Source organism: Palaemon carinicauda, chromosome 35 (genome assembly GCF_036898095.1).
Source record: "Palaemon carinicauda isolate YSFRI2023 chromosome 35, ASM3689809v2, whole genome shotgun sequence".
Lineage (NCBI taxonomy): Eukaryota > Metazoa > Arthropoda > Malacostraca > Decapoda > Palaemonidae > Palaemon > Palaemon carinicauda.
The window spans coordinates 56,829,775-56,854,703 of record NC_090759.1 but is presented as its reverse complement, the minus strand read 5'-3'; the positions used below and the strand labels follow the sequence as shown (position 1 = coordinate 56,854,703).

The 24,929-nt window shown below is 40.5% G+C and overlaps 1 protein-coding gene and 33 non-coding genes across 34 annotated transcripts; 1 reads left to right on the top strand and 33 right to left on the bottom strand.

Annotated features, from left to right (window-relative positions):
- Window positions 1-64: 64 nt before the first annotated feature.
- On the bottom strand, window positions 65-137 carry TRNAV-AAC (transfer RNA valine (anticodon AAC)). Its single transcript has one exon. It is a non-coding gene; the product is annotated as a tRNA-Val (tRNA).
- Window positions 138-211: 74 nt separating this feature from the next.
- On the bottom strand, window positions 212-284 carry TRNAV-AAC (transfer RNA valine (anticodon AAC)). The gene has a single exon. It is a non-coding gene; the product is annotated as a tRNA-Val (tRNA).
- Window positions 285-358: 74 nt separating this feature from the next.
- TRNAV-AAC (transfer RNA valine (anticodon AAC)) lies at window positions 359-431 on the bottom strand. Its single transcript has one exon. It is a non-coding gene; the product is annotated as a tRNA-Val (tRNA).
- A 74-nt stretch (window positions 432-505) lies between these two features.
- On the bottom strand, window positions 506-578 carry TRNAV-AAC (transfer RNA valine (anticodon AAC)). The gene has a single exon. It is a non-coding gene; the product is annotated as a tRNA-Val (tRNA).
- A 74-nt stretch (window positions 579-652) lies between these two features.
- TRNAV-AAC (transfer RNA valine (anticodon AAC)) lies at window positions 653-725 on the bottom strand. Its single transcript has one exon. It is a non-coding gene; the product is annotated as a tRNA-Val (tRNA).
- Window positions 726-799: 74 nt separating this feature from the next.
- Window positions 800-872, bottom strand: TRNAV-AAC (transfer RNA valine (anticodon AAC)). Its single transcript has one exon. It is a non-coding gene; the product is annotated as a tRNA-Val (tRNA).
- A 74-nt stretch (window positions 873-946) lies between these two features.
- Window positions 947-1,019, bottom strand: TRNAV-AAC (transfer RNA valine (anticodon AAC)). Its single transcript has one exon. It is a non-coding gene; the product is annotated as a tRNA-Val (tRNA).
- Window positions 1,020-1,093: 74 nt separating this feature from the next.
- On the bottom strand, window positions 1,094-1,166 carry TRNAV-AAC (transfer RNA valine (anticodon AAC)). Its single transcript has one exon. It is a non-coding gene; the product is annotated as a tRNA-Val (tRNA).
- A 74-nt stretch (window positions 1,167-1,240) lies between these two features.
- On the bottom strand, window positions 1,241-1,313 carry TRNAV-AAC (transfer RNA valine (anticodon AAC)). The gene has a single exon. It is a non-coding gene; the product is annotated as a tRNA-Val (tRNA).
- A 74-nt stretch (window positions 1,314-1,387) lies between these two features.
- TRNAV-AAC (transfer RNA valine (anticodon AAC)) lies at window positions 1,388-1,460 on the bottom strand. The gene has a single exon. It is a non-coding gene; the product is annotated as a tRNA-Val (tRNA).
- Window positions 1,461-1,534: 74 nt separating this feature from the next.
- Window positions 1,535-1,607, bottom strand: TRNAV-AAC (transfer RNA valine (anticodon AAC)). The gene has a single exon. It is a non-coding gene; the product is annotated as a tRNA-Val (tRNA).
- Window positions 1,608-1,681: 74 nt separating this feature from the next.
- TRNAV-AAC (transfer RNA valine (anticodon AAC)) lies at window positions 1,682-1,754 on the bottom strand. The gene has a single exon. It is a non-coding gene; the product is annotated as a tRNA-Val (tRNA).
- A 221-nt stretch (window positions 1,755-1,975) lies between these two features.
- Window positions 1,976-2,048, bottom strand: TRNAV-AAC (transfer RNA valine (anticodon AAC)). The gene has a single exon. It is a non-coding gene; the product is annotated as a tRNA-Val (tRNA).
- A 74-nt stretch (window positions 2,049-2,122) lies between these two features.
- On the bottom strand, window positions 2,123-2,195 carry TRNAV-AAC (transfer RNA valine (anticodon AAC)). The gene has a single exon. It is a non-coding gene; the product is annotated as a tRNA-Val (tRNA).
- A 74-nt stretch (window positions 2,196-2,269) lies between these two features.
- TRNAV-AAC (transfer RNA valine (anticodon AAC)) lies at window positions 2,270-2,342 on the bottom strand. Its single transcript has one exon. It is a non-coding gene; the product is annotated as a tRNA-Val (tRNA).
- Window positions 2,343-2,563: 221 nt separating this feature from the next.
- Window positions 2,564-2,636, bottom strand: TRNAV-AAC (transfer RNA valine (anticodon AAC)). The gene has a single exon. It is a non-coding gene; the product is annotated as a tRNA-Val (tRNA).
- Window positions 2,637-2,710: 74 nt separating this feature from the next.
- Window positions 2,711-2,783, bottom strand: TRNAV-AAC (transfer RNA valine (anticodon AAC)). The gene has a single exon. It is a non-coding gene; the product is annotated as a tRNA-Val (tRNA).
- A 74-nt stretch (window positions 2,784-2,857) lies between these two features.
- Window positions 2,858-2,930, bottom strand: TRNAV-AAC (transfer RNA valine (anticodon AAC)). The gene has a single exon. It is a non-coding gene; the product is annotated as a tRNA-Val (tRNA).
- A 74-nt stretch (window positions 2,931-3,004) lies between these two features.
- TRNAV-AAC (transfer RNA valine (anticodon AAC)) lies at window positions 3,005-3,077 on the bottom strand. The gene has a single exon. It is a non-coding gene; the product is annotated as a tRNA-Val (tRNA).
- A 74-nt stretch (window positions 3,078-3,151) lies between these two features.
- On the bottom strand, window positions 3,152-3,222 carry TRNAL-UAA (transfer RNA leucine (anticodon UAA)). The gene has a single exon. It is a non-coding gene; the product is annotated as a tRNA-Leu (tRNA).
- Window positions 3,223-3,296: 74 nt separating this feature from the next.
- On the bottom strand, window positions 3,297-3,369 carry TRNAV-AAC (transfer RNA valine (anticodon AAC)). Its single transcript has one exon. It is a non-coding gene; the product is annotated as a tRNA-Val (tRNA).
- Window positions 3,370-3,443: 74 nt separating this feature from the next.
- On the bottom strand, window positions 3,444-3,516 carry TRNAV-AAC (transfer RNA valine (anticodon AAC)). The gene has a single exon. It is a non-coding gene; the product is annotated as a tRNA-Val (tRNA).
- A 74-nt stretch (window positions 3,517-3,590) lies between these two features.
- TRNAV-AAC (transfer RNA valine (anticodon AAC)) lies at window positions 3,591-3,663 on the bottom strand. The gene has a single exon. It is a non-coding gene; the product is annotated as a tRNA-Val (tRNA).
- Window positions 3,664-3,737: 74 nt separating this feature from the next.
- TRNAV-AAC (transfer RNA valine (anticodon AAC)) lies at window positions 3,738-3,810 on the bottom strand. Its single transcript has one exon. It is a non-coding gene; the product is annotated as a tRNA-Val (tRNA).
- Window positions 3,811-3,884: 74 nt separating this feature from the next.
- TRNAV-AAC (transfer RNA valine (anticodon AAC)) lies at window positions 3,885-3,957 on the bottom strand. The gene has a single exon. It is a non-coding gene; the product is annotated as a tRNA-Val (tRNA).
- Window positions 3,958-4,031: 74 nt separating this feature from the next.
- Window positions 4,032-4,104, bottom strand: TRNAV-AAC (transfer RNA valine (anticodon AAC)). The gene has a single exon. It is a non-coding gene; the product is annotated as a tRNA-Val (tRNA).
- A 74-nt stretch (window positions 4,105-4,178) lies between these two features.
- On the bottom strand, window positions 4,179-4,251 carry TRNAV-AAC (transfer RNA valine (anticodon AAC)). Its single transcript has one exon. It is a non-coding gene; the product is annotated as a tRNA-Val (tRNA).
- A 74-nt stretch (window positions 4,252-4,325) lies between these two features.
- TRNAV-AAC (transfer RNA valine (anticodon AAC)) lies at window positions 4,326-4,398 on the bottom strand. Its single transcript has one exon. It is a non-coding gene; the product is annotated as a tRNA-Val (tRNA).
- Window positions 4,399-4,472: 74 nt separating this feature from the next.
- On the bottom strand, window positions 4,473-4,545 carry TRNAV-AAC (transfer RNA valine (anticodon AAC)). Its single transcript has one exon. It is a non-coding gene; the product is annotated as a tRNA-Val (tRNA).
- Window positions 4,546-4,619: 74 nt separating this feature from the next.
- Window positions 4,620-4,692, bottom strand: TRNAV-AAC (transfer RNA valine (anticodon AAC)). Its single transcript has one exon. It is a non-coding gene; the product is annotated as a tRNA-Val (tRNA).
- A 74-nt stretch (window positions 4,693-4,766) lies between these two features.
- TRNAV-AAC (transfer RNA valine (anticodon AAC)) lies at window positions 4,767-4,839 on the bottom strand. Its single transcript has one exon. It is a non-coding gene; the product is annotated as a tRNA-Val (tRNA).
- A 74-nt stretch (window positions 4,840-4,913) lies between these two features.
- TRNAV-AAC (transfer RNA valine (anticodon AAC)) lies at window positions 4,914-4,986 on the bottom strand. The gene has a single exon. It is a non-coding gene; the product is annotated as a tRNA-Val (tRNA).
- Window positions 4,987-5,060: 74 nt separating this feature from the next.
- Window positions 5,061-5,133, bottom strand: TRNAV-AAC (transfer RNA valine (anticodon AAC)). Its single transcript has one exon. It is a non-coding gene; the product is annotated as a tRNA-Val (tRNA).
- Window positions 5,134-8,221: 3,088 nt separating this feature from the next.
- Window positions 8,222-13,386, top strand: RpL7A (ribosomal protein L7A). The gene is made up of 6 exons (XM_068359058.1): window positions 8,222-8,371; window positions 10,878-11,013; window positions 11,361-11,510; window positions 11,845-12,065; window positions 12,796-12,918; window positions 13,192-13,386. The coding sequence occupies exons 1-6, from the start codon at window positions 8,357-8,359 to the stop codon at window positions 13,366-13,368; spliced, it is 822 nt and encodes a 273-aa protein (XP_068215159.1). The 5' UTR covers window positions 8,222-8,356; the 3' UTR covers window positions 13,369-13,386.
- The last annotated feature ends 11,543 nt before the right edge of the window (window positions 13,387-24,929 follow it).

Genomic DNA, 24,929 nt, shown 5'->3' with positions numbered 1-24,929 from the left:
TCACAGGAAAACGTTGTCCTGTTAGACTGGCCTTTAATAACAACGGGGATTAGGAAAACATTACTGTGCTCACCAGGGCTCGAACCTGGGACCTTCTGTGTGTTAGACAGATGTGATGACCACTACACCATGAGCACTTGAAGTGACTAACAGGAAAACGTTGTCCTGTTAGACTAGCCTGTAATAACACTGGTGATTAGGAAAACATTACTGTGCTCACCAGGGCTCGAACCTGGGACCTTCTGTGTGTTAGACAGATGTGATAACCACTACACCATGAGCACTTGAAATGACTAACAGGAAAACGTTGTCCTGTTAGACTAGCCTTTAATAACAACGGGGATTAGGAAAACGTTACTGTGCTCACCAGGGCTCGAACCTGGGACCTTCTGTGTGTTAGACAGATGTGATAACCACTACACCATGAGCACTTGAAAGGACTCACAGGAAAACGTTGTCCTGTTAGACTGGCCTTTAATAACAACGGGGATTAGGAAAACATTACTGTGCTCACCAGGGCTCGAACCTGGGACCTTCTGTGTGTTAGACAGATGTGATAACCACTACACCATGAGCACTTGAAAGGACTAACAGGAAAACGTTGTCCTGTTAGACTGGCCTTTAATAACAACGGGGATTTGGAAAACGTTACTGTGCTCACCAGGGCTCGAACCTGGGACCTTCTGTGTGTTAGACAGATGTGATAACCACTACACCATGAGCACTTGAAGTGACTAACAGGAAAACGTTGTCCTGTTAGACTAGCCTGTAATAACACTGGTGATTAGGAAAACATTACTGTGCTCACCAGGGCTCGAACCTGGGACCTTCTGTGTGTTAGACAGATGTGATAACCACTACACCATGAGCACTTGAAGTGACTAACAGGAAAACGTTGTCCTGTTAGACTAGCCTGTAATAACACTGGTGATTAGGAAAACATTACTGTGCTCACCAGGGCTCGAACCTGGGACCTTCTGTGTGTTAGACAGATGTGATAACCACTACACCATGAGCACTTGAAATGACTCACAGGAAAACGTTGTCCTGTTAGACTGGCCTTTAATAACAACGGGGATTAGGAAAACGTTACTGTGCTCACCAGGGCTCGAACCTGGGACCTTCTGTGTGTTAGACAGATGTGATAACCACTACACCATGAGCACTTGAAAGGACTCACAGGAAAACGTTGTCCTGTCAGACTGGCCTTTAATAACAACGGGGATTAGGAAAACATTACTGTGCTCACCAGGGCTCGAACCTGGGACCTTCTGTGTGTTAGACAGATGTGATAACCACTACACCATGAGCACTTGAAAGGACTAACAGGAAAACGTTGTCCTGTTAGACTGGCCTTTAATAACAACGGGGATTAGGAAAACGTTACTGTGCTCACCAGGGCTCGAACCTGGGACCTTCTGTGTGTTAGACAGATGTGATAACCACTACACCATGAGCACTTGAAAGGACTAACAGGAAAACGTTGTCCTGTTAGACTGGCCTTTAATAACAACGGGGATTAGGAAAACGTTACTGTGCTCACCAGGGCTCGAACCTGGGACCTTCTGTGTGTTAGACAGATGTGATAACCACTACACCATGAGCACTTGAAAGGACTAACAGGAAAACGTTGTCCTGTTAGACTGGCCTGTAATAACAACGGGGATTAGAAAAACGTTACTGTGCTCACCAGGGCTCGAACCTGGGACCTTCTGTGTGTTAGACAGATGTGATAACCACTACACCATGAGCACTTGAAAGGACTAACAGGAAAACGTTGTCCTGTTAGACTGGCCTTTAATAACAACGGGGATTAGGAAAACGTTACTGTGCTCACCAGGGCTCGAACCTGGGACCTTCTGTGTGTTAGACAGATGTGATAACCACCACACCATGAGCACTTGGAAGGACTAACAGGAAAACGTTTTCCTGTCAGACTAGCCTGTAATAACAACGGGGATTAGGAAAACATTACTGTGCTCACCAGGGCTCGAACCTGGGACCTTCTGTGTGTTAGACAGATGTGATAACCACTACACCATGAGCACTTGGAAGGACTAACAGGAAAACGTTTTCCTCTCAGACTAGCCTGTAATAACAACGGGGATTAGGAAAACATTACTGTGCTCACCAGGGCTCGAACCTGGGACCTTCTGTGTGTTAGACAGATGTGATAACCACTACACCATGAGCACTTGAAAGGACTAACAGGAAAACGTTTTCCTGTCAGACTAGCCTGTAATAACAACGGGGATTAGGAAAACATTACTGTGCTCACCAGGGCTCGAACCTGGGACCTTCTGTGTGTTAGACAGATGTGATAACCACTACACCATGAGCACTTGGAAGAACTAACAGGAAAACGTTTTCCTCTCAGACTAGCCTGTAATAACAACGGGGATTAGGAAAACATTACTGTGCTCACCAGGGCTCTAACCTGGGACCTTCTGTGTGTTAGACAGATGTGATAACCACTACACCATGAGCACTTGGAAGGACTAACAGGAAAACGTTTTCCTGTCAGACTAGCCTGTAATAACAACGGGGATTAGGAAAACATTACTGTGCTCACCAGGGCTCGAACCTGGGACCTTCTGTGTGTTAGACAGATGTGATAACCACTACACCATGAGCACTTGGAAGGACTAACAGGAAAACGTTTTCCTGTCAGACTAGCCTGTAATAACAACGGGGATTAGGAAAACATTACTGTGCTCACCAGGGCTCGAACCTGGGACCTTCTGTGTGTTAGACAGATGTGATAACCACTACACCATGAGCACATGAAATGATTGATAGGAAAACATTGTCCTGTTAGACTAGCCTGTAATAACACCTGCGGTTAGGAAAACGTTACTGTGCTCACCAGGGCTCGAACCTGGGACCTTCTGTGTGTTAGACAGATGTGATAACCACTACACCATGAGCACTTGAAATGTCTAATAGGAAAACGTTGTCCTGATAGACTAACTTGTAATAACACTGGTGATTAGGAAAACGTTACTGTGCTCACCAGGGCTCGAACCTGGGACCTTCTGTGTGTTAGACAGATGTGATAACCACTACACCATGAGCACTTGATATGACTAGCAGGAAAACATTGTCCTCTTAGCCTAGCCTGTAATAACACCTGCGGTTAGGAAAACGTTACTGTGCTCACCAGGGCTCGAACCTGGGACCTTCTGTGTTAGACAGATGTGATAACCACTACACCATGAGAACTTGAAATGTCTAATAGGAAAACGTTGTCCTGTTAGACTAGCCTGTAATAACACTGGTGATTAGGAAAACGTTACTGTGCTCACCAGGGCTCGAACCTGGGACCTTCTGTGTGTTAGACAGATGTGATAACCACTACACCATGAGCACTTGAAATGTCTAATAGGAAAACGTTGTCCTGATAGACTAACCTGTAATAACACTGGTGATTAGGAAAACGTTACTGTGCTCACCAGGGCTCGAACCTGGGACCTTCTGTGTGTTAGACAGATGTGATAACCACTACACCATGAGCACTTGAATGGACTAGCAGGAAAACGTTGTCCTGCTAGACTAGCCTGTAATAACAACGGGGATTAGGAAAACGTTACTGTGCTCACCAGGGCTCGAACCTGGGACCTTCTGTGTGTTAGACAGATGTGATAACCACTACACCATGAGCACTTGAATGGACTAACAGGAAAACGTTGTCCTGCTAGACTAGCCTGTAATAACAGTGGGGATTAGGAAAACGTTACTGTGCTCACCAGGGCTCGAACCTGGGACCTTCTGTGTGTTAGACAGATGTGATAACCACTACACCATGAGCACGTGGAATGGCTGACAGGAAAACGTTGTCCTGCTAGACTAGCCTGTAATAACAATGGGGATTAGGAAAACGTTACTGTGCTCACCAGGGCTCGAACCTGGGACCTTCTGTGTGTTAGACAGATGTGATAACCACTACACCATGAGCACTTGAATGGACTAACAGGAAAACGTTGTCCTGCTAGACTAGCCTGTAATAACACTGGTGATTAGGAAAACGTTACTGTGCTCACCAGGGCTCGAACCTGGGACCTTCTGTGTGTTAGACAGATGTGATAACCACTACACCATGAGCACTTGAAATGACTAACAGGAAAACGTTGTCCTGTTAGACTAGCCTGTAATAACACTGGTGAGTAGGAAAACGTTACTGTGCTCACCAGGGCTCGAACCTGGGACCTTCTGTGTGTTAGACAGATGTGATAACCACTACACCATGAGCACTTGAAAGGACTGACAGGAAAACGTTGTCCTGTTAGACTAGCCTGTAATAACACTGGTGAGTAGGAAAACGTTACTGTGCTCACCAGGGCTCGAACCTGGGACCTTCTGTGTGTTAGACAGATGTGATAACCACTACACCATGAGCACTTGAAAGGCCTAATAGGAAAACATTGTCCTGTTAGACTAGCCTGTAATAACACTGGTGATTAGGAAAACGTTACTGTGCTCACCAGGGCTCGAACCTGGGACCTTCTGTGTGTTAGACAGATGTGATAACCACTACACCATGAGCACTTGTAGTGGCTAACAGGAAAACGTTGTCCTGTTAGACTAGCCTGTAATAACAACGGGGATTAGGAAAACATTACTGTGCTCACCAGGGCTCGAACCTGGGACCTTCTGTGTGTTAGACAGATGTGATAACCACTACACCATGAGCACTTGAAAGGACTGACAGGAAAACGTTGTCCTGTTAGACTAGCCTGTAATAACACTGGTGAGTAGGAAAACGTTACTGTGCTCACCAGGGCTCGAACCTGGGACCTTCTGTGTGTTAGACAGATGTGATAACCACTACACCATGAGCACTTGAAGTGGCTAACAGGAAAACGTTGTCCTGTTAGACTAGCCTGTAATAACAACGGGGATTAGGAAAACATTACTGTGCTCACCAGGGCTCGAACCTGGGACCTTCTGTGTGTTAGACAGATGTGATAACCACTACACCATGAGCACTTGAAGTGACTAACAGGAAAACGTTGTCCTGTTAGACTAGCCTGTAATAACAACGGGGATTAGGAAAACATTACTGTGCTCACCAGGGCTCGAACCTGGGACCTTCTGTGTGTTAGACAGATGTGATAACCACTACACCATGAGCACTTGGAGTGACTTCCAGGAAAGCAGTGTCTCGCTTGACTATCTTGTAATAACATTTGTGTACATGAACGCATAAAATGACATAGTGTTCATAGAGTAACCTGTTTCAACACCACTGCACTCAGAAAATTCCTATGCTCACAAAGGCTGGGACTTCAGACCTGGGTCTTTCTGTGTGTTAAATGTAATAATCAAAACACAATGGGCGCATATTGATTATAACAATTTTCATTTAGTTTTACCTCCTTACGACAGCATTATATTTCTAGAAATGTCTTATTATCTGCTGTAATAGCTATGGTATTTTATCAAAAACAAAATTACGTAGTAGTTTAATGATGAAATTTTCTTGTGGTATTTAAAATTGACCTCTGCCACTACTACTATGATTATTACTGCTGTTATTTCAATTTAGTATCATGATTAAGTTTATCATTATTATTGTTAGTGATGATATTGTTGGTATTTGCATCATCAATAATATTAAGACTCAACAAATATGCTGTGGTATATGCCATGAAATTTATCTCACTTCTTCAATATAACACCCATGCACAGTACATGATATTTACGTACACACACACACACACACATATATATATATATATATATATATATATATATATATATATATATATATATATATATATATATATATATATATATGTATATATATATATATATATATATATATACTGTATATATAAACATATATTCTTACAAATGTAATTATCAGGTGGTTAGATGTGAAAAATAAATCATGTAGGGAGTGTTATGTTATAATAATAATAATAATAATAATAATAATAATAATAATAATAATAATAATAATAATAATAATAACTACTACTACTATTATTATTATTATTATTATTATTATTATCATTATTATTATTATTATTATTATTATTATTATTAGCTAAGCTACAATCCCAGTTAAAAAAGCGAGATGCTATAAGCCCCAAGGCTCCAACAGGAAAAATAGCCCAGTGAGGAAAGGAAATAAAGAAACTAGAAGAGAAGTAAAGAATATAGATACAATATTTCTAAAACAGTAACAACATTAGAATAAATATTTTCTATATAAACTATTAAAACTTTAACAAAACAAGAGGAAGAGAGATAAGATAGAATAGTGTCTCCGAGCGTACCCTCAAGCAAGAGAACTCTTACACAAGACAGTGGAAGACCATGGTACAGAGGTTATGGCACTACCCAAGACTAGAGAACAATGGTTTGATTTTGAAGTGTCCTAGAAGAGCTGCTTACCATAGCTAAAGTCTCCTCTACCCTTACCAAGAGGAAAGTGGCCACTGAACAATTACAGTGCTGCAACCCCTTAGGGGAAGAAGAATTGTTTGATAAACTGTGTTGTCAGGTGTATGAGGACAGATGAGAATATGTAAGAATATGCCAGACTATTCGGTATGTGTGTAGGCAAAAGGTAAAAATGAACCGTAACCAGAGAGAAGGATCCAACGTAGTACTATCTGGCTAGTTAAAGAACCCCGTAACTCTCTAGGTTCCTTGGTTTTCATTTTGTGCTTTTGCAAGTTCGTATTTGTGTGTGTCGTTGTTCTCGTTATTCTCAGCATTGTTGATTGGTTAATTTGAAGTTTTTTGGCATCTTAACATCTAAGGTCATTGACGCCGATATGTATTGTTGAGAAACCAATTAAAGTTTGTTATTGATTGTGACTTGTGTTTTCTTTTTTGGCTGTTTTAATCATGAGACATTTGTTTTGAAATTTTGATAAATAGATTAGTTTTATTTCGGAATTTATAACTCACAGATTGCATATATATATATATATATATATATATATATATATATATATATATATATATATATATATATATATATATATATATATATATATATATATATATATATATATATATATATATATATGAGTACAATATATACTACAACAATATACTATGTGATGCTTCCCAAAACATGACCTTTTACTTCTATATCATTATTATTATTATTATTATTATTATTATTATTATTATTATTATTATTATTATTATTATTATTATTATTATTATTATTATTTTTATTATTACTAGCTAATCTACAACCCTAGTTGAAAAAGCAGGATGCCATAAGCCCAAGGGCTCCAACAGGTAAAAAAAAAAATAGCTCAGTGAGGAAATGAAATAAGGAAATAAATAAACTGCAAGAGAAGTAATGAACAATAAAAATAAATTATTTTAAGAACAGTAACATCATTAAAACAGATCTTTCATATATAAACTGTGAAAGATTTATGTCAGCCTTTTCAACATAAAAACATTTACTGCGAGTTTGAACTTTTGAAGTTTTTTAAGGTTTATGAATATATAAGATCTACCGTTGCTAAAATAGCACTCGCATGGGATCAACTTTGAATTCAACATGAACATTGAACATGCATTAATGCCATAATCATTTTCATAATACTGATTGCAATCAACAAAGATTACGAGCTACACAGACTACCGAAGAACCCAGTAGGGCCAAGTATAGTTGCTGCTATTCAATCAATGACGTCACTGTAAAGGCCTGCTATGAAAAAAAAATATTTCGTGTTAAGAGATAAAATTTAAATTTATATAAATTTAGTTTATATGAAATTATACGTTAAGGATATTTATATTATCCTTTTAAATGTATTTTCTACGACAATAATAGATTAGTAGAGATGTTGGTTCTTGTTTCATCTCGCATTTTGTTAGAATATATAAATGAAATTTATAGGAATTTAGTCTATATAAAATTAAATTTATATAATATTTATAATATCTGTTTTTAAAATTTATTTTCGACGAAAATAACAAATTTCAAAAAATGTTGGTTCTTGTTTCCACTCGGCCATTGGCGCAAGTCAGGGTTGCCATTCGTACGATAATTATCGTACATGTACATTATTTTAGGTCCAGGACGATGTACGATACATACCTTAGGTATATACAATGTATGTGTGTGTGTTTGATTAAGCCATTATACTAAAATACCTTGAAATAAGTTATATATGTTACTCCTTAATAATTTTGTTCAAAGTGTGTACGATAATTTAGGTTGACAAAACGATAATTTTAAGGTTCATGTATGATAATCCAGTGGAAATTATCTGGTAACCCTAATTGGCGCAAACTCATTCTACGATCTTTCACGTGGCGGACATCTGTGAGGGTGAACGTCACTCTCTCGTGTTAAGTTTAATTACTCTAGTGAACCATGGTGCAGAAAAAAGTAAGTATACTGAAATGTTTCTCAGCTTTACTACACATAAACCAAATATACAAATGGCCTTAATTTACCATTTATTTGAGTTATTAGAAATGATTTCTGTTATCACCGTCGTGTCATGCTGTACTACCGGGGCAAACATGTTCGAAATCGATGAATTCTCGAATTAATTTAGAAATTTGATGTTTCCTAATTAACGTTTGTTATTAAGGATGTCTTCTAAACGTTTTTAGTCATATAGACTGCATATTGAAATATACATACTTAGAATTATCGAAGCCTATTGTATTGTATATAGGAGCTAGAAGTCACGTGTTTACCGGATATTTAGGTTTTCTTGTTTGTTTAGGGTAATCTTATAATAATCTAGGTTATTATACATAAGATAATTCAGGTTATGGTGAAATGAGGCTTTAACTGTATGGCCAGATACTTTCCGATCGTGTAGTTTCGTGAATATTCACTTGTGCACCGGCAATACTTGGCACGTTCGGTAGTAACCTCATGTCCCTCCCTAGGAGGCTGTTTAGTCCATTAGAACAATGAAAAGGCATGTTTTATACGAACCTTAGGAGCCGTGGTTAAATTGTACTTATGGACGGAACCCCATTATTGGAGGATGTAGATGTATATATATTTCTGAAACTATTAATTTGTGATGAGAACGAGTGTCATTTTCGAAGAGAGCGTAATTTTTTCTATAAGAAACTGTAGTTTTTTTCCTTTGTTACATTATGTGATTCACTACAATGGAACCAAATTTTTCCCTCTAAAAAATGCTTTCACTTAATTTTTACCTTAATTTCAACAGCAAAAAAATGTAGGGGTGTTTGTATGAGTGTTCACCTGTATGTATTGTTTAACTTAAAATAATTCTGTGTAAGGGGGTCGCAAGGTGGCAGTTAGCCCCCCCCCCCCCTTACATGTAATAAGTTAGGTTAGGGAGGAAAGTTTAGCGTAGTTGATGTCCATTTTGATGAACTCGTGAGGAACTGGCCGCTGATATACAAAGGCTTCTAAACCTATAACCTGTTGGAGTATCTAAGAACTGGGATAATTAGAAATCTAGTGGTTTTGTTCTGCCATGTGCTCGCTTCCCTTGAGGTGAATGACGGCAAGCTCCCATGTATGTACTGGCAAGTATATGCTGAGCTTCACACCCTAACCCCATTAATTGTCTCTTGGATAACAGAATTTTAGTAGGTGTGTATAATAGCGGCTACCTATATGTATGATAATGGGTGACTAAGAATATGGTAGTGTAAGGGTGTCCTTACCTACCTAGTAGGTAAGGATGCATGTTGTAGCTCGAGTTAGTGTGTGTCTGTATTGTATTTTATGCTTGCTTGCTGGAGGAACTGGTTGCCGATATACAAAGCCTTCAAAAGTGTTTGTCGTCATATTCGAAGTTTTCTGTAGGAACTTTTTTTAGTAGTAAAGCTTTTTACTTTTTATTTTTCTTAATTGATGATAATATTGGTTGTATTATTGCCCAAAGAGCTCTGCTCCACATGGGCTTGGACTGAGTCTTTGTTAACATTTTGTATGTAAAAATAAAAAAAATTTCCAATAAACATTTAACTAAAACCCTACGTTCATCCCTCCCCTAAAACCAACCTAGGCTGTAACCTCTCCACTTTCCGGAACTAAGCTACCTTAAGACATGCCCCTCACATTAAATTTATTTAAACTGCATGAGAATATACTTAATTATGGACTTATATCAAAACAGTACAATTGAGTGGTTAGAAGAAATGGTTTCATGGTGGTTTGAATGGGTTTGAGGAGCCTTTGTATATCAGCGGCCAGTTCCTCACGTGTTTATTAAAAATGGACATCAACTTGCCTAAACTTCCCCCCCCCCAAACCTAACCTACAAGCCATGTCCTTGCCTACTTTCCCTATTCTAAGTCGAACGTAATAATACACACACGTGGTCGCTATCATACACCCTGGTTTTCAAATTTATTAGTGGTTGAAATCCAAGTCTTACAACTCCTAAAAGGTTCTTGACCGGCAACAAAATTGGTCATCAGTAATGTTTAAATTTTAAAATAGTGTACCTGGTTGTTTGCTTGTTTCTGCCAGTCATTGTATAGTGCCAGTAGTAGTGAAACGCTACAGTATTGGAACCACCAATTGTTTGAATGGTCTTGTGTATACATGAATAAGGATATGGAGTCTGTATGTCAGTGGTCAGTTCCTCCCATGTGGATTGAAGCTGGACATCAGCTGACCTAAACTTTCCTCCTAACCTAACCAATAAGCCGTGACCTTACTTGGTTGGAGGGTCTAGCGACCCCCCTTACACTGCCATATTTCAAGTTAGCCGTTACAGGATTATTAAAATAATAATCCTTTATTGAAAGCAATTAACAGGCTTAGAATATAAATCAGGTCCTTTAATTTTTTTTTAGAAAATAACCAGCGACTGAATCCCCAACTATCATTAATATGTAAAGCAAATGAAAACCTTCATTACTTGATTTGTAATATTTTTTCCCCACAGATGAAAGGAAAGGGGAAGAAAGTAACCCCAAAGGGGAAGAAGATCGCAGCAGCTCCCCTTGTCACTAAGAAGCCTCCCCCACCAAAGAAGGTAGTTAATCCCCTCTTTGAGAAGCGCCCCAGGAACTTCGGCATTGGTGAGCATCCTCAATAATTAACCACATAAATCTCATTTATATGTATGTGTGTATATGTATGCATATGTATATACTTGTGTTTATGTATGTGTACATTTAGTTTATCTATATCAATATTTACTTTTTATAAATTTTTTTAATTGATATTTTATTTGTATTATTGCCCGAAGAGCTCTGCTCCACATGGGCTTGGACCAAGTCTTTTTTTTTTTCTTTTTTTTGTAAATATTTTTTATGTAAATGTTTTTGTCCAATAAACATTATTATTATTATATGAGATTTTGAGCTAGAATCGTAAATACAAAATTTTTTGGAATTCTCTTGATGCTCATTTGCTCTCATTGCAGGCGGTGATATCCAGCCCAAGCGCGATTTGAGCAGGTTCCTGAGATGGCCCAAGTACGTCCGCCTCCAGCGTCAGAAGGCCGTGTTGCAGCAGCGCCTCAAGGTTCCTCCTCCAATTCACCAGTTCAAGCAGGCTCTTCAGCGTCAGCAAGGTATCCCTATTTGAAATCTGGCTCTGCAGAGCTAGTAAAAATTTTCTCAAGCGTAAGTCGCCCATAGACCTCCATCAAGTGGAGGTGGTGCTGGGTGCTGCTATTTGTAAGTCGCCCATAGACCTCTACCAAGTCGAGGTGGTGCTGGGTGCAATTTCATGGAGGTAGCATGAATTTCAGTGTTTTGTCTACAGTTTCAACATATGGAAAATGTTATCCACAATTCAGAATATGTAAGCTATTCAAACTTAAGCTTGCTTAATATAAGTGGATTTCTGCAATTATCTTTGCTATACCATTTGTGGAATTCTTAAATATATCCTTTTTATTCCAGCCACTGAATTGATCAGGCTCATGGACAAGTACCGTCCCGAGAGCAAGGCTGCCAAGAAGATCAGGCTGCACAGGCGTGCCGTTGCCCGCGCAAAGGGAAAGCCTGACAAGCCCACAAAGCGCAGGATCACCGTCCGTATGGGTATCAACTCCATCACCACTTTGGTGGAACAGAAGAAGGCAAAGCTGGTAGCCATTGCCAGTGATGTCGATCCTCTTGAGGTATGTTGGTTTTCCAATACAAACTTCATATTTTATTTTGAATTTATTGCTGATTTAAATTTTTTTTTTTTTTAACTACATGTAGGAACCCATCCAAGTAACATTTATTTTAGTGTGAAATTATTGCTATTTTAGACAATTTTTAGAATCCTGTAGCATTACATGTACTGTATTTTCACATCCAAATGTCATTTATTTTAGTGTAATTCATTGCCATTGTAAAATATTTTATGATCCTATAATATTACATGTAGATTCCCATACAAGCTTAGAAGCAAATTTAGTATTTAAAATAATTTTGTGCTTCCTTTCCAAATTTAATTTGATTTACCTGGGAATTTATTGGTATTTTGAAATTATTTTAGATGTCTAACCCATTAAAATTGTAGCTACCCATCTAAACTTTTGCAAAATATTGGTAAGCAAATTTGGAATTTAAATTGTTTAAATGCCTCCTTTCCTATCTTAATTTGATTTCCCTGTGAATTTTTTGGTATTTTGAAAATATTTTAGATCGCCTAACCCATTACAATTGTAGCTTCCCATCTAGACTTTTGCAAAATATTGGTAATTTAATATTTTTTAAGACCTATACCATTACGTGATGATACCAGAATCTCTTCACCTGATTAGAGCTGAAGTTAACATACATATACTGAGAAAAAAAAATATCCTTTTGCGTACGATCCTGTTATTGTTTCATAATCTAACAAGCCCAATTTCTCCGCAGATTGTACTGTTCCTCCCCGCTCTTTGCCGTAAGATGGGCGTCCCATACTGTATCATCAAGAACAAGGCTAGGCTGGGAAGAGTAGTCAGGAGAAAGACTGCCACAGCACTTGCCATCACTGATGTAAGTTTGGTTATATTTGTTTGAGCAAATTGTCTTGTTCAATTTATACAATGTAAAAACTATACATTTTTGTTTTTTGCATGTATGTGTTCCTAATGGTTTTAATTCATTTTCTTGTGAGAAAAGTCTTAAATTTATATTATGTAGAGGTTTTAATTTTTATTTGAGTGAAAAGTGAATTCATGTAATGAATATTGTATAAAGATTTGTTTTTAATGTATTGCAAGTTTCCATATGATGTATATTTTCCTAATGGTTTTAATGCAATTTCAGGTAGAGTCCCAGGACCGTGGTGCCCTGAACAAGATTATCGAATCTATCAAGACAAATTACAATGACCGCTACGAAGAAATCCGTAAGAACTGGGGTGGCGGTGTCCTAGGATCCAAGTCCTCTGCCAGGATTGCCAAGCTAGAGCGTGCTAAGGCAAGAGAAAGCTCTAAGATTTAAATAAAACCCTATTGAGTACATGATTTTTGTTTTTGCCTTAACATAGGTAAGGTTTAATTTTCTATTGTAGGCATTTAGTGAGTATTCAAGTTTAGAAGGGTGTTTAACCCATCTGGTAGAGTTTGAAAATTCAGTTTTTACCAAACATAAATTTTAAACGTACAACAATTACTGTGCAGATCCAGTTTTAAGGTTGTGTGTGCACTGGCCAATTTTTTGTCAAGTCCTGCGTAATAATGGACTTCCAAGGTGTAAATTTTATTGTCTATGGGCATAAATGCAAAAGTTGAATGGTAGTGCAGTCCTATCAAATGTATTTTCAGTGTACAAGAGTACTCAAGGGAGTGTGTTGTCACATATGTTCATAGTCATGGATTTTGTAAGGCATAGGACAGGTGGGGATGTTCAAGGAATGGATTGGTAACAGGAAATTAGCTTACCTTGAATGCTGCTGATGCTGTCCATATTTGCAAAACATCGCACGACTTTCGAAGCGTGCTTGCCAGTATGCATGAAATATCATGAGGTTAGGTTTGAGGTCAATAGAAGTCTGATGATATGCAATTGAAGATGAAATATTGGAAGGCCAAAGGAGTAATGAGGTTAAATCCTTTGAATATTTAGGAACTATGGTCTCCAATACAGGATATTCAGTGTTACTTCATTGAAAAAAGCAAATCAGACAATGGATAGGTAAAGTAAATTTTCAGAAACCAAATTACTTGTAAAGAGCTTATATATCAGTTTATTGATTGGGGTTTCTGTCTAGACATGAGTCGTGGTGTGACAATGAAACTAACCAACAGATTTTGGAGATTTGAGAGATATTGGGAGTTGAATGGCAGGATACGATTAGAGATGAGATAGCTTGGCCATGCTCTCGCCACTCCCCTAGAGACTGTTTCATCAAACTTTTAACGGAACTCCACAAGGCACTAAAGGAGTTAGAAAACCCAGGCCTACATGGCTAAGAACTATAAAGCGTGAAGTAAATGAATGGACTACTGATTGATTACTGACAAAATCTAGCCGAGCCCCTTTGTTTTATTAAGTGGTGATTAAGTACTACTGTATAAAGGTGCACCACGCTAAGGATTTAAAATATTTTTGGTTGATGCTGCAAGAAGTGTCCATGGTGCCAATAAGAGTCTCTTTCAGCTAATGGTTTACATTCGAAGGTCATGTGGTATGTCATTGATGGTGAAATTAATTTGGCTCAAGATGCCTTCTGACATATCTTCTGCTACATGTTGAATTTGTCACTTAATGGAATTAAAAGTTTGTTAGGCATGTGGAAAATTTTTACCTTTAGATAGTAGTCGTTAACGGAAGTGATTGGGTGTGGCACTGCCTGTCTTGGTTAAGGAGCACTGCTGTCTACGCTGGCACTGGGTTAGGGCAAAGGCAAGACAGTAGTGGCCTGCATAACAAATTGTAGGAGGGAGTTTCTACACGAAATGCCATTGGGCAGTATTGTGACACTTGCACTACCGTAGTTCCTTGTAAAACTTTCACTGGTTATTTCCATGTAGTTGAACTCCATGGCAATCTTGGTTATGATTGGTAGTTCTTCTACTGACGTCTGAGGTGAAGCCGAAATAAAATTCTAACTATATTGCTGGTTACCACAGATCAAAGAAGTAAAGAGTTGTCGGAATCTGTAGTTCCGTTGTTGGTGTAATCAGTCTTCTGTTACCTAAGCCTGTCTATAGTTGACCCCCTAGCAGGGGTTAATTACAGGTTGTACAATGTTAAAAATAAAGCTAGCTGCTCATGTTAGATTTGGAAAATGTTGCTATCGGATTAAATGTTTATTACCCATCCTACAGTTATGACCAAAGGGTTGTGGAGGGATTTAGGTGATGTATATTATCACCTTGACATAATGTTCTGGCTCACCATAGGGAGTGGTTAAGTTCTATCTCTCCTACCGATCGCCATGGCTTAAAAGCTTTAGACTTAGCCTCTGAATCAGACTGTGAGCAAATCATCAAGCTACTCACAGGTCTGGTAGTTGCTTGAACCTCTTATACACTAATTCCCCCTGGCGTTATAACGAGTAAGGTTGGTTCTCCAGTCGGGACATCTGATCATGCCTTGATTTCATTAGTAGTGAAGACTGAGCAGTACTCTTGTAAAATTTATTTGAAATCGCAAGCAGACTGGAATGGGATTTTGCATGATCTTTTGTGCTTGAATTTGTCACAATTATATAGTAGTGTAGATCCTGTTGTCCCTTTGAATTAGAATATAGTCAACATAATTGATAGGCATATCCCTTCTCGTGTGCTAAGGTACCGAGTGAAGGACAAACCGTGGTTCAATGATGATTGTAGACATGCTTATTTGGAGAAGCAGGAGGCGTATCATCTTTGGAAGGGTAACAGATCAGATTTGACCTGGAATAACTACTCGGCTTCGAGCTTTTGCTCGGTGTTTATGCCCCAACTGAAAAGGAGTACAATTTGACCATAAAAGAAACCCTTTCTGGTATAACTCAGGATCATAAATGGTGGTCTACGCTTAAATCTGCACTCTTTGGTGTAGATGCAACAGTTCCTCCTTTACTTAAACCAGATGGCTCAGTCACTCACTGTCCGAAGGAAAAGGCAACCCTTTTGGCTGATGTTTTTGACTAAACAGTAATGGAAAACTTGAACTTCCTCATTCATGTTTTCCTGAGGCTAAACTAACTAGTTTAGCTTTTCAATCGTGAAATCAAAGCTCTGTTGATGGACCTTGATGCTTATGGAGGTGTAGACCCAAATGGTATTTTTCCATTGTTTTTTTTATAAAGACAGCAGATTTCTTAGCTCATAAGTTATGTTATTTTGCGCAAGTTAGCAAGAAGAGGAGCTTTTAGCACTTGGAGTATTGGTAATGTTACTCCATCATGTAAATGTGTTAGTGGTAGCTCAAGTCCCACTGATTACCGCCCAATTTCCATAACTCCCATATTATCTAGTTTTTGAACGTCTTCTGGCAAAACGTCTTAATTGGGTTGCTGAAGGTAGTCATCTATTCCCTAGTTTGCAATTTGGTTTTTGTAAAGGACTTGGAGCATGTGATGCCCTTCTTACAATCTCCAATGTTCTACAGAAATCCCTTGATTGTGGTCAGGAAGTTGGTATGATTGGCCTTGATTTTAGTGCTACCTTTGACAGTGTTAATCATGAGGCCCTTGTTTTCAAACTGAAACAGTTGGCAGTGGGTGGGTCGTTTCTTAGCATTATTATTGGTTTTTTGAGTAATAGATCTCAAAGAGTTGTTGATGGGCACCGTAGTGAGTATAGGAATGTGATGTCCGGTGTTCCACGGTAGTGTTCTTGGGCCATTACTTTTCATACTATATACACTTGACATGTGGTTTGGCCTAGAAAACAAGCTTGTTGCATATGCAGATGATGGTACTCTCTCTGCATCAATTCCATCCCCTGAATGTAGATCTGGGGTTGGTGAATCCCTTAATAGAGGTTTAGCTAAAATTAGTGCGTGGTGCAAATTATGGGGTATGAAGTCAAATCCTAACAAAAGTATGATTGTAAGTAGGTCAAGGACGGTGGCTCTTCAACATCCAGATCTCCGTATTGATAATGTTTCTTTAAATTTGTAAGACTTGAAATTTTAGAGGTGGTTCTCGACAGCAAATTTAGTTTTAAGAAACACAGTAGGTCTGTGTCCTCTTCAATTGCACAAAAAATTGGCTTATTGTGAAAGTCTTACAAGATTTTAGTGATCATCTATTCTGAAGAAGTGTTTTAATTCTTTCATTCTACCTTGTTTTGAATATTGTTCTCCTGTCTGGTCTTCAACTGCTGATTCTCATCTTAATTTGTTGAACAGAAACTTACGGTCTATTAAATTTCTTATTCCTGATCTAGATAATAATCTTTGGCACCGTCGTTCAATTAGTTCATTATGCATGTTGCATAAGATTTTTCATAACTCTGACCATCCTTTACATTCAGATCTCCCTGGACAATTCTATCCTGTTCATAATACTAAGCAGGCAGTTAATTCTAATAGCCAAGCCTTCTCCATCATAAGGCTCAATACTACACAGTACTCTTAGAAGTTTTATTCCAGCTGTGACCAAGTTGTGGAATGATCTTCCTAATCGGGTAGTTGAATCAGTAGAACTTCAAAAGTTCTAAGTTGGAGCAAATGTTTTTATGTTGACCAGGCTGTCATGAGGCTTTTTTTTTTACGTTAATTGTTTATATAGGACATATCTGTTTTGACGCTATTACATGTTTTAGTGATATATTGTTGATTTATTCTCATCATTTATTTATTTCTTTATTTCCTAGTCACTGGGCTATTTTTTCCCTGTTGGAGCCCTTGGGCTTATAGCATCTTGCTTTTCCAACTAGGGTTGTAGCTTGGCTAGTAATAGTAATATTTATGCTGTAAGAAGCGTCCAATGGTGCCAATAAGCGTCGCTTTCAGCTAATGGTTTAAATTCAGTCATATATGGTATGACATTGATAGTGAAATTAATTTGGCTCAAGATGCCTTCTGACATATTTTCCGCTACATGCTGAATTTGTCAATGCAATCTAAAGTTTATTAGGCATGTGGAAAATTTTTACTTTTGATAGTAGTCTGTAACGGAAGTGATTGGGTGTGGCACTGCCTGTCTTGGCTTTCCCAATTCTCTATAATCAAGAGAGCACTGCTGTCTACGCTAGCATTGGATAAGGGCAAAGGCAAGATGTGATTAACCTGCATAACAAATAGTAGCAGGGAGTTTTCTTCACGAAATGCCATTGGGCAGTATTGTGAAACTTGCACTACTGTAGTTCCTTGTAAAACTTTGCACTGGTTATTTCCACCTTGTAGCCAAACTCCATGGCAATCCTTGATTATACTGACGTCCTGAGTTAAAGTCGAAATCAAAATTTTCCTTTATTGCTGGTTATATAGGTTGTAAGTATGCATGCATACCATAGATCAAAGAAGTAATGAGTTGTTGGGATCTATAGTTCCATTGTTGTGTAATCGGTCTTCTGTTACCTAAACTTATTTATAGCTGACCCTAGCAGGGGTTAATTACAGGTTGTACAATGTTAAAAATAAAGCTAGCTGCTCATGCTAGATTTGGAAACATTTTGTGTTGCTATTGGATTAAATGTTTATTACCCATTCTACAGTTATGACCAAAGGGTTGTGAAGGGCATTAGGTGATGTATATTATCACATCATCAGTGGTATTGGTCACCTGGTAGATATTTTGCCTTTGCGGCTTGACCGAGGGCTTTGGAAAGCATTCCCCCTTTTGTGGTAACTAAGTTGGTGTGTGCTAAGTAGTCTACAGTGATGAACCTTCCCTCTTAAGTTGAAGTCAAGCTGTAAATGCTATAAAAACTTTAAATTTCCTACCCGTTATCGTACTCTAGAGCTTCCAAAGGAACCTGTTTCCCGAGAAGCAAGAATTATTCTAAAGCAGTGTTATTTCACTTAAATTTAGCCTGTTGTTGAGGAGGACGGGTACATCCTTGACTTTAATTTGTCAAGTCCCGAAGAAAGTTGTACAGTATTATAATTGCCATGGTTATGGTGTGTAAATGTGACAAGAATTTAACATTGTACTTGGGTCTCAGTGTCCTAATTTTATTTGCTACAGGTAGTCTAGGATTTAAAGTTTATTTCCTCGTCTTTTATAGAATAGTAAACCACCCATCCTCCCCACTTTTGAAGGTGATGGCATTAGCAAGCAAGACCTTGAAACTATAATTAGATTCAGAGGTGAGAAGGTATGAGCTAATGTTATTCTTAATACAGTGTCCTGTATATCCGCTTACTATGTTTGTGTTGATCACTAAATTTGACATTTTCAATATTAAACTTACCCGATAATCATGTAGCTGTCAACTCCGTTGCCCGACAGAATTCTATGGAGGGATACGCCAGCTATCACAATACTAGAAGGGGGTGTATTTACCAGCGCCACCTGTGGCCAGGTACTCAAGTACTTCTTGTTGACACCTCCTCAATTATTCCTCTGTCGTGCTTCCGGCAAGACGTTCTGGGATACGCTTATGTTCTTGGAGTATTTTCACGACTTTGGTGAAGTATTTCTCTTTGATTTCGGCTGTCGCTTTACTGGAAACTTCTATATTAGCTTAGTTAGCTTTTGGAATTAATTTGATTAATTATGGTGACGAGAGAGTATGAACTCTCGTTCACCTTTCAATGGCCGACCCTTCCCTTAGCGGAAGTGTTGGTGTCTAAGAGAGTATAGACTCTCTTTCTTAATTTTGCTTAACAAAAGTTATAGATTTATTTTATATCTCTCCGCCTCTTATAGGCCTCTTCGATTAACTTCCTTTTATTATAAACTCATTAAAATTAATTTTTATATTTGTTTATATTCGACCTTCCTAATAGTAGGCGGTCTTTTACCGAAGTTAATAAACTTTGAGCCCGTCATTTCGGTTTTACCTGTTAACATATTATGCTATTTCCGCCACAGAGTTTGAAAGATTTTCTTTGACAGTCTCGTACTGTTTTCAAAGTTGAACTAACGTTTTGTTTTGTCTCTGCAGTTGTTGACGTTCAGAACGTTCAACTTGCACTCTATCGTTACGATAGAGAAAGAATGTTCACGGTTTCACGTTGCAGTAAGAGTAACCGTGTCTAGCGTTTTGTTCATTCTTTCTTAACTTAATGGTTTTGATCCTAATAAAGGAACTTTTCAGTTTTTTTCCTTTAACAATAATATGTTTTAACGATATATATGATTGGGCTCTTCTCTCAGGTTCTAAGTCAAGAGAGAGAGAGAGAGATAGAGAGAGAGATAGAGACGGAGGGAGAAAGAGGATAAACGTTTCATTCAAGCCTGCCAGGCGTACGAGTAACGTCGTTATCGTTTGCTCTTCTCCCTAGTCTCTTTAGGGGAAGAAACTAAACGTTTCTAGAGTGATCTAGTGTTTAGTCTCTTTCCAACCACTGAATTATCTTTCATTAGATTTTTCTGTTACATTGTAATTCTGTTTTCGCAATTACTAACTTTGAGAAAGGATAGAATTGCGTATTTCAGGTACAAACCACTTAAAGTTTCGAGTTCAGTGAAATAAGTGCAAACAGAAATCAAAGTGATAAGTGATTAGTGCGTGAGGGTACTTTTGTGCGCGCCAGTCGTCCTCCCAGTCCGGGACCTCTTGCAAGCTCCCAAGCCCAGGGGAGAAGCAATGTCGAAGGGCATAAGGGTTCAGCAGGCCTTGATCGGCGCACAGAAGTATTCTCGGTGGTTGTGGGCGTGTCTTACCTAGACCGTCACTCCCACCCGCAGACGATTGAGCCCTTATTTTGCTCGTCTGCAGAAGAGATTAGGGGAGATAATAAAGGCAGAGTAACGCTGGTCTCAGGTCTCAAGACCTCTTTAACGTTAAGTCCAGACCTATGCCAGACGTACGAAGTTAAAGTTCACAACCCGAATGCAGTCATTGGGTTAGCTCTGACTCTCCTCAGTCATCAGTTGATTACACTACGCCTAAGAGGAGTAAGGTTCTGCCACAACAGATCTCTGCTGTTAAGGCTTTACCTCAGCAGAACTTAGTGTCTGCCGACCCCAAGTTAACTCTACTGCAGTCCATACAGTCACAACTTTCGGTCTTGATGCGTGAGTGTCGGGCTGAGAGTGTTGCACCTCCGCCTCCGCCTACACTCCCCCCCCGCCTATGATCGCTCCGCCTGATCACAGTACCACCTGCCAGGCGTACGATGTTGTGAACTCTCCTACAGTCCATGCAAGCACAGCTTTCGGACTTGATGCGTGAGTGTCGGGCTGAGAGTGTTGCTCCTCCGCCTCCGCCTACACTCCCTCCACCTACACTCGCTCCGCCTGATCACAGTACCATCTGCCAGGCGTACGATGTTGTGGACTCTACTACAGTCCATGCAAGCACAGCTTTCGGACTTGATGCGTGAGTGTCGGGCTGAGAGTGTTGCACCTCCTCCTCCGCCTACACTCCCTCCGCCTGTTCTCGCTCCGCCTGTGCTCGCCCAGCCTGCACCTGCTCCGCCTGGTCGCAGCACCATCTGCCAGGCGTACGATGTTGAGCCACTTTCGGAGTTCGCTGTTCCCAGTGTTGTTCAGCCTCAGCCTTCTTTAAGGCAACCCTTGCTTTGGGATCAGGAGAGTTTTTTCCACTCTTCCTCCGCCTCCCCTTGCTGCTCCACCAGTGGTGCAACTCTCGGTTGGGGTACAACAACCTCTCCCCTCCGTGAGTCTGTCTGCTCAACCATCGCTGCAGCGAGCTCAACCCTCCTCAAGGCAAGCTCCTCTACACCCTGGACTTGCGCCTCAGGAGCCTCAGCTTGCGAGAACTTTACCTTGTTCTGCGCAGCCTCTTCCTCATCGCGCTCCGCTCACACCACAGGTACTGGAACTTGCTACTCCGCTTCCACCAACCGCTCAGCAAGCGCAACCCTTGGGTTCAACCACTCATGCTAGGAGTCAGCCTCCTCCACCCATGCGCCTTCCTTCTGCTTGTCTTTTATTCAGCCTTTGCAGACTGAGCCTCAGGTGTTCCCTCATCGGAGTCTTGAAGAAGAAACCACAACTATTGTTGTTCCAGCTCGTTCTGACTCTGCTGTTCAGCATACCTTACCTCCATTTTCATACCATGGTTTAAACCCCATGCAAGCATGCATAAAGCACTCTAGCACTGGTCATGGAATTTCTGAGAAATGTTAAACGCCATGCACACGCTCTGCTTTCCTTACAGCAGGCTCTGCTTACTACATGCTCAGCATTCAGCATGCTCTGCATTCAGCATGCTCTGCATACAACATGCTCTGCATACAGCATGCTCTGCATTCAGCATGCTCTGCATACAACATGCTCTACATACAGCATGCTCTGCATACAGCATACTCTGCATACATCATGCTCTGCATACCTTACCGCATGCTTCTCAACACATCTTGGGTTGTTGCCAACTCACTAGACTGTCAAGCAGTTTCATAACGTTGCCTTCTAGTCTGCTGCTTTTGCACCAGTGAACCCTCACTCAGAGAACTTAGCTTTTCTAGGATAAGGTCCCTGTAGATGAGAAAGTTCTTTTCTCCCTCCTTCTGATATTCCCTTGAGGACTCTGTCATTTGGAGGGAGCCTTTAGCTGCATAACCTCTTATGGACTTTTATTTAAGCATAACATGCTTTCAGGGAAGGTAATGGTTCCACTTCAGCCGCTAATCCCGTCTGTTACCACACCTGCTCCCATAGACCTTGAGCTGTGTTGCATGACATGCAGCCAAGCTTAGTCCTTGTTAGAGGATTTTTTGTTTACGGAGTCAATGTGTCACGGGGAAGACGTTCAACAACCAACAGGGACTTGTTGTGACGCAGTGCGGCAACCTCAGCAACCCGTTAAGGAGTTGTCTGTACGACCCAGACAGTCTAGACAGATTCGGGTTGTCACTGTACTTCCTCGCTTGCCCATGATTGACAGTTTACAGACTGTGCAGCAGTATCATGATCTTGTGTCCGGCTCCGTCAGACGACTGGCTTTTAAGAGCTCCCACAAGTCGTCGCTGTCTGGAGATTTTCAAATGGACTATGGATCTGACCAAGGAACTGGGCCTCCTGGTCAATTTTGAGGAGTCTCAGCTCGTTCCATCCCAGACCATTGTCTCCTTGGGTATGGATCTTCAGAGTCGAGCTTTTCGGACTTGTCCGTCGGCCCCAAGGATCTTCCAAGCCCTAGAATGCATCCAGAGCATGCTGAGAAGGAACCGATGCTTAGTCAGGCAGTGGATGAGTCTAACAGGACACTTTCATCGCTGGCCCTGTTCATCGAGTTAGGGAGACTCCTCCTCCGCCCCCTTCAGTATCATCTAGCTGCTCACTGGATAAAGGACATGACGCTAGAGACGGGCTCAGTTCCTGTTTCCGAAGAGATGAGGTCTTCTCTAACGTGGTGGAAGAACAGCATTCTTCTCAAGGAAGGTCTACCATTGGCTGTTCAGACCCCTGACCACCGTCTCTTCTCGGACGCATCGGACACGGGCTGGGGTGCGACACTGGACGGACAGGAATGCTCGGGAACATGGAATCAGGAGCAAAGGACACTTCACATCTATTGCAAGGAGTTGTTGGCAGTTCATCCGGCCTTGATAAACTTCAAGTCCCTCCAGCTTAACAAGGTGGTGGAGGTGAACTCCGACTACACCACAGCCTTGGCTTACATCTCCAAGCAGGGAGGGACTCATTCGAGGAAGTTGTTCGAGATCGCAAGGGACCTCCTCATTTGGTCAAAAGATCGAAAGCTCACGCTGGTAACGAGGCTCATTCAGGGCGATATGAATGTCATGGCAGATCGCCTCAGCCGGAAGGGTCAGGTCTTCCCCACAGAGTGGACCCTTCACAAGAATGTTTGCAGCAGACTTTGGGCCCTGTGGGGTCAGCCAACCATAGATCTATTCGCTACCTCGATGACCAAGAGGCTCCTCTTGTATTGTTCTCCGATTCCAGACCCAGCAGCAGTTCGCGTGGATGCCTTTCTGCTGGATTGGTCCCATCTCAACCTGTATGCATTCCCGCCGTTCAAGATTGTCAACAGGGTACTTCAGAAGTTCGCCTCTCACAAAGGGACACGGCTGACGTTGGTTGCTCCCCTCTGGCCCGCGAGAGAATGGTTCACCGAGGTACTGCAATGGCTGGTCGACGTTCCCAGGACTCTTCCTCCTAGAGTGGACCTTCTGCGTCAACCTCACATAAAGAAGGTACACCCAAACCTCCACGCTCTTCGTCTGACTGCCTTCAGACTATCGAAAGACTCTCAAGAGCTAGAGGCTTTTCGAAGGAGGCAGCCAGAGCGATTGCCAGAGCAAGGACGACATCCACTCTCAGAGTCTATCAGTCTTAATGGGAAGTCTTCCGAAGCTGGTGCAAGGCCAATGCAGTTTCCTCAACCAGTTCCACTGTAACCCAGATTGCTGACTTCCTGTTACATCTAAGGAACGTAAGATCCCTATCAGCTCCTACGATCAAGGGTTACAGAAGTATGTTGGCAGCGGTTTTCCGCCACAGAGGCTTGGATCTTTCCTCCAACAAAGATCTACAGGACCTCCTTAGGTCTTTTGAGACCTCAAAGGAACGTTGGTTGTCCACTCCAGGCTGGAATCTAGACGTGGTCCTAAGGTTCCTAATGTCATCAGGATTTGAACCGCTCCAATCAGCCTCTTTTAAGGACCTCACATTAAAAACTCTTTTCCTCGTGTGCTTAGCAACAGGTAAAAGAGTAAGTGAGATCCACGCCTTCAGCAGGAACATAGGTTTCACATCTGAAACGGCTACATGTTCCTTGCAGCTCGGTTTTTTGGCTAAAAACGAGCTTCCTTCCCGTCCTTGGCCTAAGTCGTTCGAGATCCCAAGCCTGTCCAACATGGTGGGGAACGAACTGGAGAGAGTACTTTGCCCAGTTAGAGCTCTTAAGTACTATCTAAGAAGGTCAAAACCATTACGAGGACAATCAGAAGCCTTATGGTGTGCTATCAAGAAGCCTTCTCTACCAATGTCTAAGAACTCAGTTTCTTACTACATCAGGCTTCTG